Source organism: Neovison vison, chromosome 12, assembly GCF_020171115.1.
Source record: "Neovison vison isolate M4711 chromosome 12, ASM_NN_V1, whole genome shotgun sequence".
In the NCBI taxonomy this organism is placed as follows: Eukaryota; Metazoa; Chordata; class Mammalia; order Carnivora; family Mustelidae; genus Neogale; species Neogale vison.
Genome location: NC_058102.1, coordinates 71137801 through 71152400, shown reverse-complemented (window position 1 = coordinate 71152400; position 14600 = coordinate 71137801). Strand labels below are relative to the sequence as shown.

Sequence of the window (14600 nt, the reverse complement as noted above, 5' to 3'; positions counted from 1 at the left end):
ATTCAGGAGATTATAGGTTTAACTTAATGATGAAAATGATGCTATTCATAATTTAAAAATACTCATTTATAGTTATACTCATTTATAGTTCTTTTAAGACTGTAACACACAAAAAAAGATTGTAGCACATTTTTCACTGATTTTTTTTAAGCTAGCTAAAAGTCTGCTGCATTTGGCAGATCTGTTGAAATCATACTGGGTTATGAAGTTTTGGGTAAAAATCAAAAATTTTTAAAAATATCAAAAGCAAAAATTAGATTAATTAGAAATTAAGGTCTGTTTTCCTATGTGGCTTATTAATGTGATCAAAGACATTAAGTAAAACAAGAGTTCCACAACTTATGATCACTAGTAAATAGTAATTATAATTTTTAAGGTGACGACATTTGAATCCATGCTCATGTGTTAGTACCAAAATAACACTCCAAAAATTCAACCTTGCAATTTGCTTCATGTAGGTGGTGACAGGCACTATTAAGGGTGTTTGTTTTCTGACATTCCTAATGAAAAACACCCTGATAAAGTAAGCAAATCTGAAGAAAACCCAGGAAATATTTTAGGTTAAACCTACATTCCTGGCACCTGCTGCCTTTAACAGACTATACATAACTGTCTTTTTTCCATCCATATCCCTCACCATATACCTAACTATATATTCCGTGCTCCATGAGGGCAGAGATCTGTCTACGCTATGTGCCAGTATCCTCAGGTTCTAGGACTCTGACTGACACATCATAGGCAATTAATAGACATTTGTCAACTTGAAGTGTCTTGTCTCTCCAGTGGCAAGGTTCAATATATGTCATTAAGGCTCAAATTCCACAGTATTTCTAGGGAGGTATTGTAGAGATGCTTAGCCTATTAATTAATTAGCCCAAGGGATAAAAGAAAAAAAAAATCCTTTGCCTCAAAAATATAATACCCTAAGAAAGGAAGACAATAAGTAGGTAATTACAATTTACAGATTAATAAATGGTATGGTCAATAGAAAACCCATTATTTCTCTCTAAATTGAATGCACTTAGAATATAGTTTAAACTTAACAAGAAGTCCTATGTGATCTGGTCTTTTTCATTCTCAACCTCATTTCTTATCATTCTCCCTCAAGTTCACTGCATTCTAGCTACTCCAGCCTATTTTCCAAGCCCCGAATTTATCGAACTCACTCACATATTAGGATCTTTGCAACTGCTGTTTCTCCTGTTTGGAATAGCTTTCCCCCAGACCTTTGCAGGTACTTTTCTTTTCATGATTTAGGTCTCAGACAAGATTTGCTTTATATCTCTGTCTCAAGAAGATTTCCTTGCTTATCCCCAGGGATTTTATCTTATACTATGTTTTATTTTCTTCACAGCACTTAACAATATATGAAATGGTCTATTTGTTTAATTGCTCCCATTTTGTCTTTTCCTCTTAGAGTGCAAGATCTTAAGAGGACAAACTGTTTTGTTTACAGCTCTCAGGGGTAGTTCTACGGCCCTGAATTGAACTTGACACATAATAGGCATGAATTTAATACTTGCTGAATCAGTGAATAATAGATGTTAACTGCTATACAACACTGAAAAGGACCAGTCCTTTAGGAATGAGAAAAGAACAGAGCTAAGATAGGAAACAGTTCCATGGGATACTGTTTGGGATCCTGATTAAACCAAACCTGAAGTCAGAATAATTTTTCTATATAATATGAGTGAATATATTTCCTTTCCACGTGATCCAGTTTGGGTTGGGTTTTCTCTTACTTGTAACTGAAACAGTACTAACAAATATAACTGTCGTTCAGTGAAACCACAAGCTGCAACCCTGGAAAGCTGATTACAATTCTATTTAAATAAGAGTACTGCGACATTAGGAGTTACGCTGAATAAAATAATGCCACCTTATGGAGTGGTGGCAAAGTGACCTCGTGAGGCAGTTAGTGTGTGTTGGACTGAATACCTTCTGACTTTGCCTCTTACTTAAGCTTCTACACGTCTATAAATAAAATGTCCGATATTTTCTGTTAGATAAATGACACTTACGAATACGCTGGGTTTTGAACTTGTCTTCAGCTTAGAATGGTACCTCTCTTTACTTTTTTCGACTCTTACATCCACATCTAATTACTGTGTTTTCTTTCAACTCTCCATTTTGTAATGTTTAAAACTACTGAAGAATGCTTTGTTCCCTCTAGAGAAAAATCTCTTGAAAAAATATAACTAAGGAATACATATTTCTACTATCTTTCCATCAATCTAAATCAGACATCGATATCTGTCCTCCATTTTAAAAACATACCTACACTTTGGTGCGTCTCTGCGAGAGAGACCATTAAAATTCTTCCTGTTAATGAATAAGAAAGACGTGTAAACAGATATATTTGATGAAATAAAGAGAGAATCAAATCTGAGGTGGAGAGGAGGCCTACATGGTTTCTCTTCTCAGTTCTCCCCTCAAACAGTCCCAGCCCACGTGTGGCCTAGACACATGTAAAGGGGTCAATAATCAGCTCACATGAGGCATTGATCATTTCCTCAGGATAGAAAATAAAGCACTGGAGCTGATTTGAAGTACATTTCAGGAAGCCGAAATTATAAACACTTTCCTCAAGACAGAGGTAACTAAAGACGTGTGCTTTTGCTTTCTCAGTCTCTGACATAGTAACGACTTAATCCTCTCCAGCAGTGATGTTCACTGAGGTTGAACTAGATCCTCCTCCTGACACAGGGACATCCTTTCCTCTTGCTGGGTTTCCTCCCTATCTATGTTATTTAGATTCTAACTGCCTGGTTATAAAGTTAAAATGCCACAGTCACAGCTTTTTGGATGGTAAATCTTCTCTGGGTTGCATCTAGTTTAGAGGGCAACTTTCATTGAGAAAACATGATTCTGTGGGTCTTCGGGCATCTGCACATGCTCAACAGCCTCTTGCTTTCCCCGTGGTTTGCATTATTAAAAAGCTTTCACACGGCTCATCAGAACTGGCTGCTGCGTTCAAGACAGCTTCCTGTCAAAACAGACTCAGTAAACTGGGGAACACAGGACAGGCCAGTCGAATTCAAAGAACACTGCCTAAATCCCTCTGTCTACTTTGCCTTTAAAAAAACAAACCAAAAAAAAGGCCATGGTTCTGATTGGTCTATCTCTTTGTTTTGTAATTTTTACGGTTTTTGTGTTACAAATGTCACCAACCCCTCTTTCCCTGAGTCATAAGAATATACCATCAAATGACCTACTTGGACATTTAACATCACTGTGTTCAGAAAAGCCTCTGTTTAAGTACCTAGCTGTTTGAGATTTCCTGTCAACGGAATACAGATGAAAAGGAAAGGAGGAGGCTCATCACAGGGGTTCTGTTGATAACACTTCATTTAACATATTTCAGTTTAGCAACATGGGACTGCAAAAAAAAAGGAAAACTATTTTATTTAAAATGACAGGGCCACTATGTTATAGTCACTGTATGTACGTCCGACCCAGGAAGTGATAATAATGATAATGGGTACATTTCCCGTTCAACTCTATGGGGTGATTCTGTTCAAATGAATTTACCTCTTGAGTATGACACATTCATAGCACATCTCAAAGGCTCACAAAATGGTTATTTCACAGATATTGACATACCAGAGAGAGAAGGGTGTTCAACAGCTCTTCAACAAAGCACAAAGCAGCTGTACAGAGCAAGGTATTGGGGAGACTCAAGCATTTAATTGATATGCCAGAGTGTTTAAAGCATAAGAGTAGAAAATGGACAATTTGAATGTGGTTATAATGAGCTGAGGCTAACATCCCCCTCTGTAACTGAAGTTTTAGGAAAAATGAATTCTGCAAAGAGTACGAAGCCCAACAGTTTCACAATGGACCAGTGATTTTATCTGATTTTACATTTGTAGATGAATGGCAGTTCCTTTCTCATTAATACTATTTTAATTACTCTGGATTATTTAGAGATATCACACTCAGAGGTCAGTTTCAGCCCAGTGTCCTCAAGAATGATTATTTGTGATCTTGACTAGAAAAGGTCTAAGAATAAGTCAAATACTAGTATTCTAGGAACTTGTGCATATTGGAAATTACATCTCTAGCAACTACTACCACTCAAAATTTTTTCACGGCCAGATAAAACGTGAAAAAAAACACTGAATGAAGTTGTAATCATATTGAACAGTGTTTTTCAAACTTTTCATCATGGATGTCTCCTAGGAAAGGCCTTAGCATTTCCTGGGCCATTTAAAACTTAAGAAATCTCTTTGAATTCTTGTGCTTTATCACTAAAGAATGCTTTTATCATATAGCTTGTGTTGGTGGTGGTTCAACTTAATTGTGCTTACACTGCCTGTGTACTTCTAGGTTCAGCCTTTCCCTCAACTGGCATTGCAGAACACTATCTCAAAGTTAGCAAAAAGCTTTATATCCCAAATCTCCTGTTAGAACTAGTTTTTAATTAAGATGAATCATGATTATCCTCTGATTTCTCATGCTCCCAACATAATGCTAAATAATCTTGTACGTGAACCACAGGTGGTGACTCAGGGAATTAAGCTATAAAATTCTACCCTGCAGATGCGTGCGTACTGATGTAATGCTTATTTGATAGCACGAAACTATGCAGTTGGTACCATTACAGCACAAAATAGGTGCCTTAATAAGAGTCATTGGCAAGTCTGGCATTATCACAAGTACCTGGTCACCAAATCAGAAGAGATCTTCATTGCTACACTTGTGAAACAAGATCTGATAACAACAGGGTTCCAAGTCTTGCTTCTGAACTTGAAGCAATATTTATAAGGATATTGCAGCTGAAAGAATCTGATTGTTGTGTCTGATCAGCTGGCTAGGGCTGTTTGTGGCTTGTTGGAAAATATTTCTTTCCCTTGTCAAAACTCCCAGCTGCTACTGCAGAGCAAATGGGAACTTCGCTGCTAGAAGTATGTGAAAAGAACAAAAAAGAATTGATTTGGACAATCTATGTGTTGCTATCATTGAAAGAGATACAACTGTGACCACTGAGGAGTATGACTAGGGTTAGAGCAAAGGTAAAAGAAAAGCACCTAGGAATTCTCTCCTATCATCAGCTTTCAAACCAACTCTTCGTGGTTGTTGCAGGCGGTATCCAAGTTTTCATCAAATTCTGAGACACTTAATAGTATTTACAAGTTGCTCTTTTGATTTTTCCAAGAGGTGGTCACTTTTACAATGACAAATCACTTAAAATGTGTAGTTCAGACAGTCAGCACCTCTACGACATACGAGAATTCCTCAGTAACATGGGGTTATAATTCCATTCATTACCAACAGTTGTGTGAGTGGTGTTTGAAATTGAGTAAAAATGTTTTTCTTCCTAAGATAAGTATATTTATGGCTGACTTTGATTCTATTATTTTTAGAGGAAATAATTTATTCTTACAAAACAAATGTTATCAAGAGGTTTGTTACTGTCACAAAGAAGGCTATCTAAGTTTTTAAAAGATTGCAACAAATAATTCAGAAAGTCATTTATAAATAAGGAAATATGTTGGTGGGAAATTGAAAGTCACTAATCCATTAATCCCTCCTGTGGCAAAATGCTACACTATTAACAAATCAATTTAAACATTTGTCGAGGAATTTAAACAGATTCAGAGCAATAATACTGTGTATGAGATTTAAGGACCAATATAGCTAAACAATACCTTAATCAAATAATTTTCCTTAATATGAGAGGTAATATTTCTAATATTTCCCTTAAACAAGATCCCTTATACACAAAATTTCCTGATTTCATACTTTTGTTTCAAGTTATTTACCAATGTTCAGCAATAAGCTAGCTGTGAGGACACAAGGAGATATGAGAGTATCTCTGAAGAGCAAAATATACTTCTTTTGTTGGTTAATGAAAAGAATGGTCCTGGAGTAGAATCCAGAGGGGGAAAAATTAACTAATTTTTAAAGAGACAAGTGTGCATGTGTTCAAAAGGGTTGTATGTAACACCTGAGAAATTTTAAAAACCTGCTGATGACCTTAACTTTCTAATTGTTGGCTAAATAGATTCTTGGCTTTTTCCCAATAAAATTGAGGCATTAAAAAAAGAAAGAAAGAAAGATTAAACAATGGCAATGTGTTAGGTATTAATGAAAATAGTTCATAAACAGTAAGTTCAAGGACCTATCACTCAACATGCAACGCTACCCCATATTCTCCAGTGCAGCTTTTGAAGAGACCAGATTTCTTTTTGTGTCTTTATATTTACAGAACACAATTCCTGTTTGCTGTTTTTTAGAGGTTCACTGTGAACCCTCTAAAGGTTTCTTTATCATTTAATATTATAAATAATTATGTTCCTAGGCGGCAGTTCAAAGCTCAGTATAGCACTCGAACAACACCACAGGCAGGTCAGGTGACCTTTCTCCAATTCTCCTCTCTCCGGTGCTGAGGACAGACAAAGTGATATGTCTGTCATACGCCATTACCATTAGAACAGAATCTTGTTCTTTTATTACAACTGAACTCCGCCAGATTTCTCAGCAGGAATGCTAAGTGAAATCAATGTCTTGGATTTCCAGGCTGAGCTTGGAGGTCACAGCCACTCCATCATTTCTCAGCATTATCCTTTCTCGTGTGCGCACACACTCCCCAAGCCTCCAACTGGCACACAGCAGATTGAAAACAGCATGCATCAGAGGACTCATGCTGTACAATTTTACAGTCTTTTGGAGCCCCCTCCTTTTTATTCCCCCCCTTCCATTTTTTGCAAATTGCAAATAAGTTTTGTTTGTGTCCTTCTCTAGAGTTGTGAGTCAAAGGCAAAGGCACACCTAGGAAGAAGGGCAGGCAATAAAACCCAGAGAACATTGCTGATTTTTGACAGCTGCCAATAAGATCATTTTTCTTACATCATCACCTAGATGTGACTGACAATTTCATTGTTCCAAACAATAAATAGATCTTAAACATAAACCATCAGTTTGGTTTACACTGGCTAGGTATGCAGTCACATAAAGCCCCTTAATAAAATAATTCTATTTTATAGTAAAATAGATAACAAAATTCACCAATAAAACACACAGAAAAATACCCCCAGGACACTAAGAATTGATTGTTTAAAAATACAATTATAACAATAAACAATAGCTATTTCACATAAGTAAAATAGCCTTATGAAGTGAAAATGTTTATAATGCCATATATAAATGTCAGTTTCAAGCTACAAGATACTAAATTCATGTATTGAAATGGGTCCTCCTTATTTACTGTTGGTTCTATCTTTTTGGCCATGTTTTTCATTAAAATGACAACAGCAATATTTATTGGTCTGGTTTTAATGTGTTGAGCTAAAACACAAGCACATTTAAGACATCTTTTCTAACAATAAGAGTGGTTGTAGACAGTATGATAGTGGACACTGAGCAAAGAAGGGACATTTTTTTATCAAATTGTGTTATTACCTAAAAAGTGGCACTTTATTGTTGGTCAAACTTTTTATGCATTTTACCCAATTGCAAATGGGAAAAAAACCATCTAAAGCTTTCTTAGATTTTACATGATAGGAAAGTCACAAAGGCTGATTGTTAAAAAGTTAAAGGGAACCTGTAAAATATGCTTTAAAATCATGTATAACCATAGGTATAGAAACATAATTCACTTTTTCACTAGTGTGGAAAAATGGAGGTATATGAAACTATAGAAAATGGAAGAAGATTCTCAGTGAGATCGGTATCTGTATGCTCTGCACCTAGTCTCCTGGGTTCTATGAACTAGAGCCATAGAACTCACAAAGCGGTGTGCCAGTCTTGGCAAAGTCAACCTTCAAACACTTGGGTGTTTGCCATGGTTACTGAAGGAAACTATCATTGTAGCAACGGCTCAGTAAACCTTTGAATGGAAGAATGAGTGAATGAATAGACCCATAAGAGGCTGACTGACATCAAAAGCTTCACGATTACTGAGTAACTAATTTGGGGAGAAGATACTAATGATCAAAAGTTATTTAAGAGGTAAGGGAAAAATCCCATTAGATGTTTACAAGTGAAGTATATACTCTAAAATCATAAATTGAAATGTCTTAATGTAAAGCATCATTATGAAACATGATGTGAAATCACATTAATAAATCAAGGTTAAAAAAAAACAGAATAATATCTCACAGAATTATTTGTGTGTGACAGTGACTTTGCTGCTACAGCTATTTACTTTACTCAGAATTAACCTGAATATGCACTATATTAAAACTTCTGGTCCATGAAGACCCCAATATACCATTGCTTTAAAATTAAATTTTATTTGGGGCACCTGGGTGGCTCAATGGGTTAAGCCTCTGTCTTTGGCTCAGGTCATGGTCTCAGGGTCCTGGGATCGAGCCCCGCATGGGGATCTCTGCTCAGAAGGGAGCCTGCATCCCCCGCTTCTCTGCCTGCCTCTCTGCCTGCCTACTTGTGATCTCTCTCTCTGTAAAATACATAAATAAAATCTTAAAAAAATTTAAACTAAATTTTATTCAACAAATGTTATAATTATTACCAAGTTTTAAAAACTATGTTCTACTGTGATAATAAAGAAAAGCAGACCTGATCTTTGGTGTACATGAAGTACAGAACATGCAAGGTCCATTACACAGTTGGAATAGATCTTAAAAGGGGAGTTTGTACATTTTGTAATGTCCCAGCAGTGGGGACAATAATTTGAATTACATATTTGCACATATTCCTGGTGAATCACGGTCAAAGTTCTTTGTCCAGGTTAAGTTGTACTTTGAAATGTATTTACCTCTTAATAATACGAAAAGGCCTCAAGAATTTTGGGGAGATGGAAGCCAGAGTACATGTTCTCAAATGATCCCTTCACCTTCCCAATTCACCCTCTAAATTAATACATTAACTGTGAAAGGCATCTTTCAGGGGACTAGAGCAGGATTAAAAATAAATTTTGGGGAGTTTTTTTTTTCTCTTTCAATACTTCCTAAATTTTTTTCTCTGTGTATTTCTTTCAACTGTTGAGGCTACTCTCAACCCTGTTACTCTTTAGAGATTTCCAATATGGCATTTGGGGAAGGGAGAACAGGAACAATTTTCTAGGTAATCCAGCAAAAGACAAAACATTGTTATTTTGAGGATAAATTACCTGTGTCCATTTTCTCCTTGATACTTTCTAATAGAAAATATGTGTGTCTTTTCCCTGAGTCATCTCAGGAAAAAATACTTTATGGTTACTCCTCCGTCTTCTTTTACAGAGAGTTTAATACATTACCATCTAAGATCTTGAGATCTTACAAACACAAAAACATTTCAAATTTAAATTTTTTCTGCTTTTCTCTTCCAAGATGAAGAATGACTTGTTTGACTCTTTCCTTTCCAATCCTTTTCCATGTTTTCTCAAGAAATGTTTCCTTGGGGGTGCCTGGGTAGCTTCGTCCGTTAAGCGGTCAACTCTTGATTTCAGCTCAAGTCAGGATCTCAGGGTCCGTGGACTTTGAGCTCCACGAACAGTGGGGAGTCTGCCTGAGGATTCCCTCACCCCCTTCTGTTCCATCCCCTGCTCGTGCCCTCTTTCTTTATCTAAAATAAATAAATAAATCTTCAAAGCCCAGAGAGCCAGTCTTCATTAAAAAAAATAAGAAGAATGCTTCCTTAGTTCCTAAAACAAAACTATTTCTAAATAGTCTTACTTCTAACACTATTATTATCTTCATATCTTTCATGAAAATCCCATCGGATGAATGATATATCTAAAATTACCTCCATACTGCTCCTCATTATAACAGTTACTGACATTTCAATAAAACACTTCCTGGATGCCCTGTCTGTACTCATATTTTAATCTGTATTTCAGGTGCCCCTTTTTTGGAAAACCCCTCCCAGGATCTCTCATCAAGGGTAACATCTTTGTCCCAATACTTTCCAAAGCACTTGTCTGTAACTCTGTAAGACTTTGTACCACAGAATATGGTTATCTATTTTGTAAGACTGTAGGCTAGCTGAGTAGAGCGTATCTATCTAATAAATCTTGGTATCACTCATGTTTCCTACTCTAGCTACACCGGCATGCTTGTTGAATAAATGAATGGCTAAATATATGTGTGCTATTGATCCTTATCAATCCTACCAGACTCTCGTCTCCTTGAAGATACAGAGGTTAACCCAGATACAGGCACATAATAGATATTCAGTAAATGTCACCGAAGGAAAAGTTAAACTCTAAATGGCAAGACATGTAGCTTCTTCAAAAGGGTACCTTGCTTTTGGGTGGTGGGCTGTTTGTGCTCTTGTCTGTGTGAATGCTGGTAGGAGATACAGCAGCACCGAGGTTGCCTTGGGGTATGCCTGGGAGCTTTCCTCCTGGAGATACCTGCATGGCAGCGAGCTGGGCAGCATACAGCTGCTACAGGAGGCGGGGAGGGAGAGAGGAGAGAGGGAAGAAAGACCATCAGTGATAAAGTAAGTGCACCTCTCAGAAGGATCTCTATTCTGACGTGGTAGTTTTCCTGCGGGTGTACTTGTTTACGGCGCTGGAACAAGTAAAGAAAGAAGTTGTCACCTCAATGTTCACAACCTCCTTCTCTGAAGAGAAATGACAGATAACACATATAAGGGATTTCAGCTTCAGGACATCCAGGGACTCAAAACAAATAACATTCATATTTACTCTTTCCCAATGTCTGGGGAAGACAAGCATGTCCCATATTCGGTCAAGACCTCTTTTTGCTCCATTTTAAAATGGGCACAGTGTGCTACAAAAGGACACAGCTTCATATGCAAAGTAATTTTCTTACTATCCATATGGGTTTAAGTTTGGTAATACCTCAGTTTTTTGACTTGTTGCAATGGGCACCTGTAGCTTTTTTTCTTTTTTTCCTAATCATTGGTTGTATAGAAATACAAAAAAGCCATTGAGGAGAATGAAAGGAGTGTATTTGAAGAACATTATCTGGTCAGTCTACCTACCCTGAAAAAAATTAACTGGATGCTTGCCAGAAGTCCACTTTATGTCATGATATATAAACACAGACAAACCTGAAATTATCTTGAGGATTAGGGTTTTAAGAATTCTGTCTGAAACATGCAATCTTCCACTAAGTCACCACATAGTAATTCTTCTTAAATAACCAGTAAAAAATTCTTCAACAAATCAATTTAATAATAAAAGAAAATTTCACTTTGATAATAATTGTCATATGATAGGGTATCTTAAACAAGGAGGTTGCTTAAAATTCAAATAGTCACCTCAAATGTTTAGGTTAATTCTCTTTTCGTCTCCATTTAGCAGTTTGTGAACATTTTAAGATCTGGTTGGAAAAGAAATTAATGTGTGTGTGTGTGTGTGTGTGTGTGTATTCAAGCTATAACTTCTGTAATAAAAAGACTGATACCAAAGAAAAAAAGCTCTCAAAGGAAAGTACTGTAACATAGCTTATCTTGATCTTTCTCTGAAAGAAATTTCAAAAGGATAAAACTGCTCAGGATAAGCAAGAGACCCTGATAAGTGAGGTCTCTTTAGAAATGAAATATTGAAAACTGAAGGCAGGCATATAGTTACATGAAAATACACATACATTATTCACAGTTTCCAAATACTATGGTCTAAATGAAACAGATCATTAAAATTATTGATAAAATTATGGGTTTTTTAAAAATGACAATTAACATAAGATGTATTTCAGACAAAGAAGCACCAGAGGAGTGTATTTGTACTATCAATGAGTGTTCCTTCTCTCCAAGTTCTGTATGTGTGTGCGTCAGTGCACGCACACGTGCATGGACACAAATTGTAATAATTATATTCTTTATTTCAGTCTGTGAGAAAGAAAAATTTATGATTTAATTCACAAGTCTTAGACTGCATAAATTAGAGTAAAAGGTTATGATGTCAAATACAATAGTTTATCATTTTTTTAAGTATCAGATTTGATCCATTTCCCACTCTTGTGTTAAAAACCTTTGCATTATTTTCTACAATTCAGAAAAATAGTATTTTTTATCCTCATCCTAAGCTGTTTATGAAGTTACTAAAAAAATAATGAACATCCCAAGACACCACTTTGCCTAGTAAAATTTTGTCCAGTCAAATATATGTACTAAATTTCATATACTGAATTAAAAAAACCATTTTAAATATAGCCTGGATAGTTATAAATTTCATGTTATATTATATATTGCATCCTTGTCCTTAAAAACTATTTCAGTGGGTATTATTCTTAGAAGCTAACAATCTACATTACTGGTTTAGTATACACTGAATTTAAGATTGCTTCATAATTACTAAAGATTGATGAGATATTTTAATGTCTGTAGGTAAAAAGAAAAATGTGAACAAAGTAACTATGCAAAATTTTAATTTGATAACTAAAGAATTATTTCATAATTTGAAAAAATATTGACTATTTGTGTTATTTAGATAATTAAATAGACGGAACAATCACTCAAAAGGTGATTCAACACTCAAATATCAATTTCTATAGACAGACCCACAACTTCTAAGAAGAACTGTAATTGAAAATACAAGCATAAACATACTCTGAAATACTTTATTGAAATTAAAGGTTGTAGATGACATACACTTGGAATAAAAAATGTCATACACATTCTTCCCTCATTCAAGTAAATGCATTATTTTATCTTTTTAATTATGAAATTAAGGTTTATCTTAATTAAACTGTCCTAACAGATGCTTTTGAGAAAAAAAAAAAAAACCTATTTTGTAAAATAGATAGACCCATTTAAATATTTTTACAAGAACAGTATGGTATCACCCACTTTGCTGGTACTTTTATGGACTACAGAGATCTAAAGTAATTTATGATGAAAATGTAAGATGTGTATTAGTCAATCAGAGTATGGTTAACATTTAGGTAGTTCTTCATTCCTCTCAATCTCCCACATCCTTTTCCTCATATTTGGCTTTCTCCTACTTCACCAAGTTTTGGAAGTAGGAAATATCTATTTCTAATACATTTTATTTTGTGTGAAATATATGGGGTTCCTTAAATTTACATTACATTACAGAAGCATTAAAAAGGACTCAAGTCTCAGAGAATCTAATACACTTCAAGTCTGCACAGGTAAAATAAACCAGAAATTTTAAGACTTCTGGGTCCTAACTTAATTCACAAGGTAAGAGGAAATTTCAGTAGTTTCAAAGAAGCTGACTGTATTTCTCGTAGCTGGCTACTATGTAAGGCTGGGCAACATACCAAAAAGAAAAAAAAAATGTTGCTGTGACTTATTTTAATACAACATTTAAAAAAATTAAGTTCATTTATCTATGCATGTGTGTGCTGACTAATTTTATAACAAGGGAATCAAGACATGATGAATATTTTATTTCACTTATTACGTGCTCTTGAACCAAAATCAAGAATAACAATAGTTATTTGTAATGAGATCTACAATCACAAAACGACTGGTTGATCTTGTTGAGATGGAAGGGTCATAGACTGTAGTGGCAATTGGAAGGCCACCTGAAATTAAAAGCATCCTGTGAATTACAGAACCCACTTCCACATGATAGATACACCTATAATTGTGTGTGTATCTGCATCTTAACTATACAAATTTTTTTTTAACTATACAAATTTTTTAAACAAAAATCTGGCTAACATTTTTCTTTAAATGATTGCAGATAAACCCAGAATTAAATATAAGGTGCATTATGATAAATATACTTTTATGAAAAAGTTAGGTTGTTCTAAACATCAGAAACAAATTGGGGGATCCTAAGCATAAAAAGCTAGAGCTTAAAGAGAGCACTCACTTCACAAGGTTAACCAGACTAACAGAGTAACTGTTTTGCCTTGCAGAGTAACTTTACTTTTACCTTGCAACTCTTGTGTTATGGATTTATTTTAATCTCTAAAACTCCCCAATTCCACAGATCATTAGGTTTTCTGCTCTTTATATTACTTAAAATATTGCATTCCTATTCCCTTTCCCTTCCTTTATTCCTATACCTACTTCAGACAATGATTTCTTTTCTTTTTCTTTTTCTTTTTTTTTTTTTTTAAGAAAACAATCATAAAATTAAGCTGGAATCTATCCACTGATGACTTATGGTCTTCCCGGTGCTCATGTGTCTATAAGTGTGTGTGTGTGTGTGTGTGTGTGTGTGTGTAAAACTCACTTTTGTTTCAAACTGTTCTATAAACCCACATTTTTTTGTCTCTTTAACTCTTTCAAGAACCTGTGGTTTTCTACTTCTAGTGTACTTCTACTGAAACAGTAAAAGTAAGGCAAACCTCAATTCTAATACCAGTTTTGAACTAGTGACCATGGGCAACTAAACTGAGCCTCACAATTCTTTAATCTGCAAAATTCAGGGTAAATAAAACTGACCTTATATGGTTGCTGTGAGAAATAAATCACATAATGTGTATAAAAATACAACGGCAAACGGAAAAACACATGGCAAAGAAAGCTTTATCAATATGCAATAGTTATAATTATTAATTAATTAATTATGCCAAGTAAGGAACTGACTAATGCGCTGACTTCTTACTATATACTCTGGACCATGCTAGGTACAGTGGAGGATACAAGCAATGTATAAATATAGTTTCTTCTCTAAGTCAAGACTGATAAACATAAAACAATGAGAGTATAAGTGTACTATAACTGTACGCCACTTTTAAGGGTGTGAAGGGAAAGGAAATGAG

At 35.1% G+C, this 14600-nt stretch overlaps 1 protein-coding gene across 9 annotated transcripts in view; it reads right to left on the bottom strand.

The window, feature by feature from the left end:
* The window catches only part of SOX5 (SRY-box transcription factor 5), a 958250-nt gene that overhangs the window by 57886 nt on the left and 885764 nt on the right, over positions 1-14600 (bottom strand). For all 9 annotated transcript variants that reach the window (XM_044229411.1, XM_044229413.1, XM_044229414.1 and 6 more), the window contains one exon: positions 10187-10333. In XM_044229411.1, coding sequence (XP_044085346.1) covers positions 10187-10333 — 147 coding nt within the window. The remainder of the gene's footprint in view (positions 1-10186; positions 10334-14600) is intronic.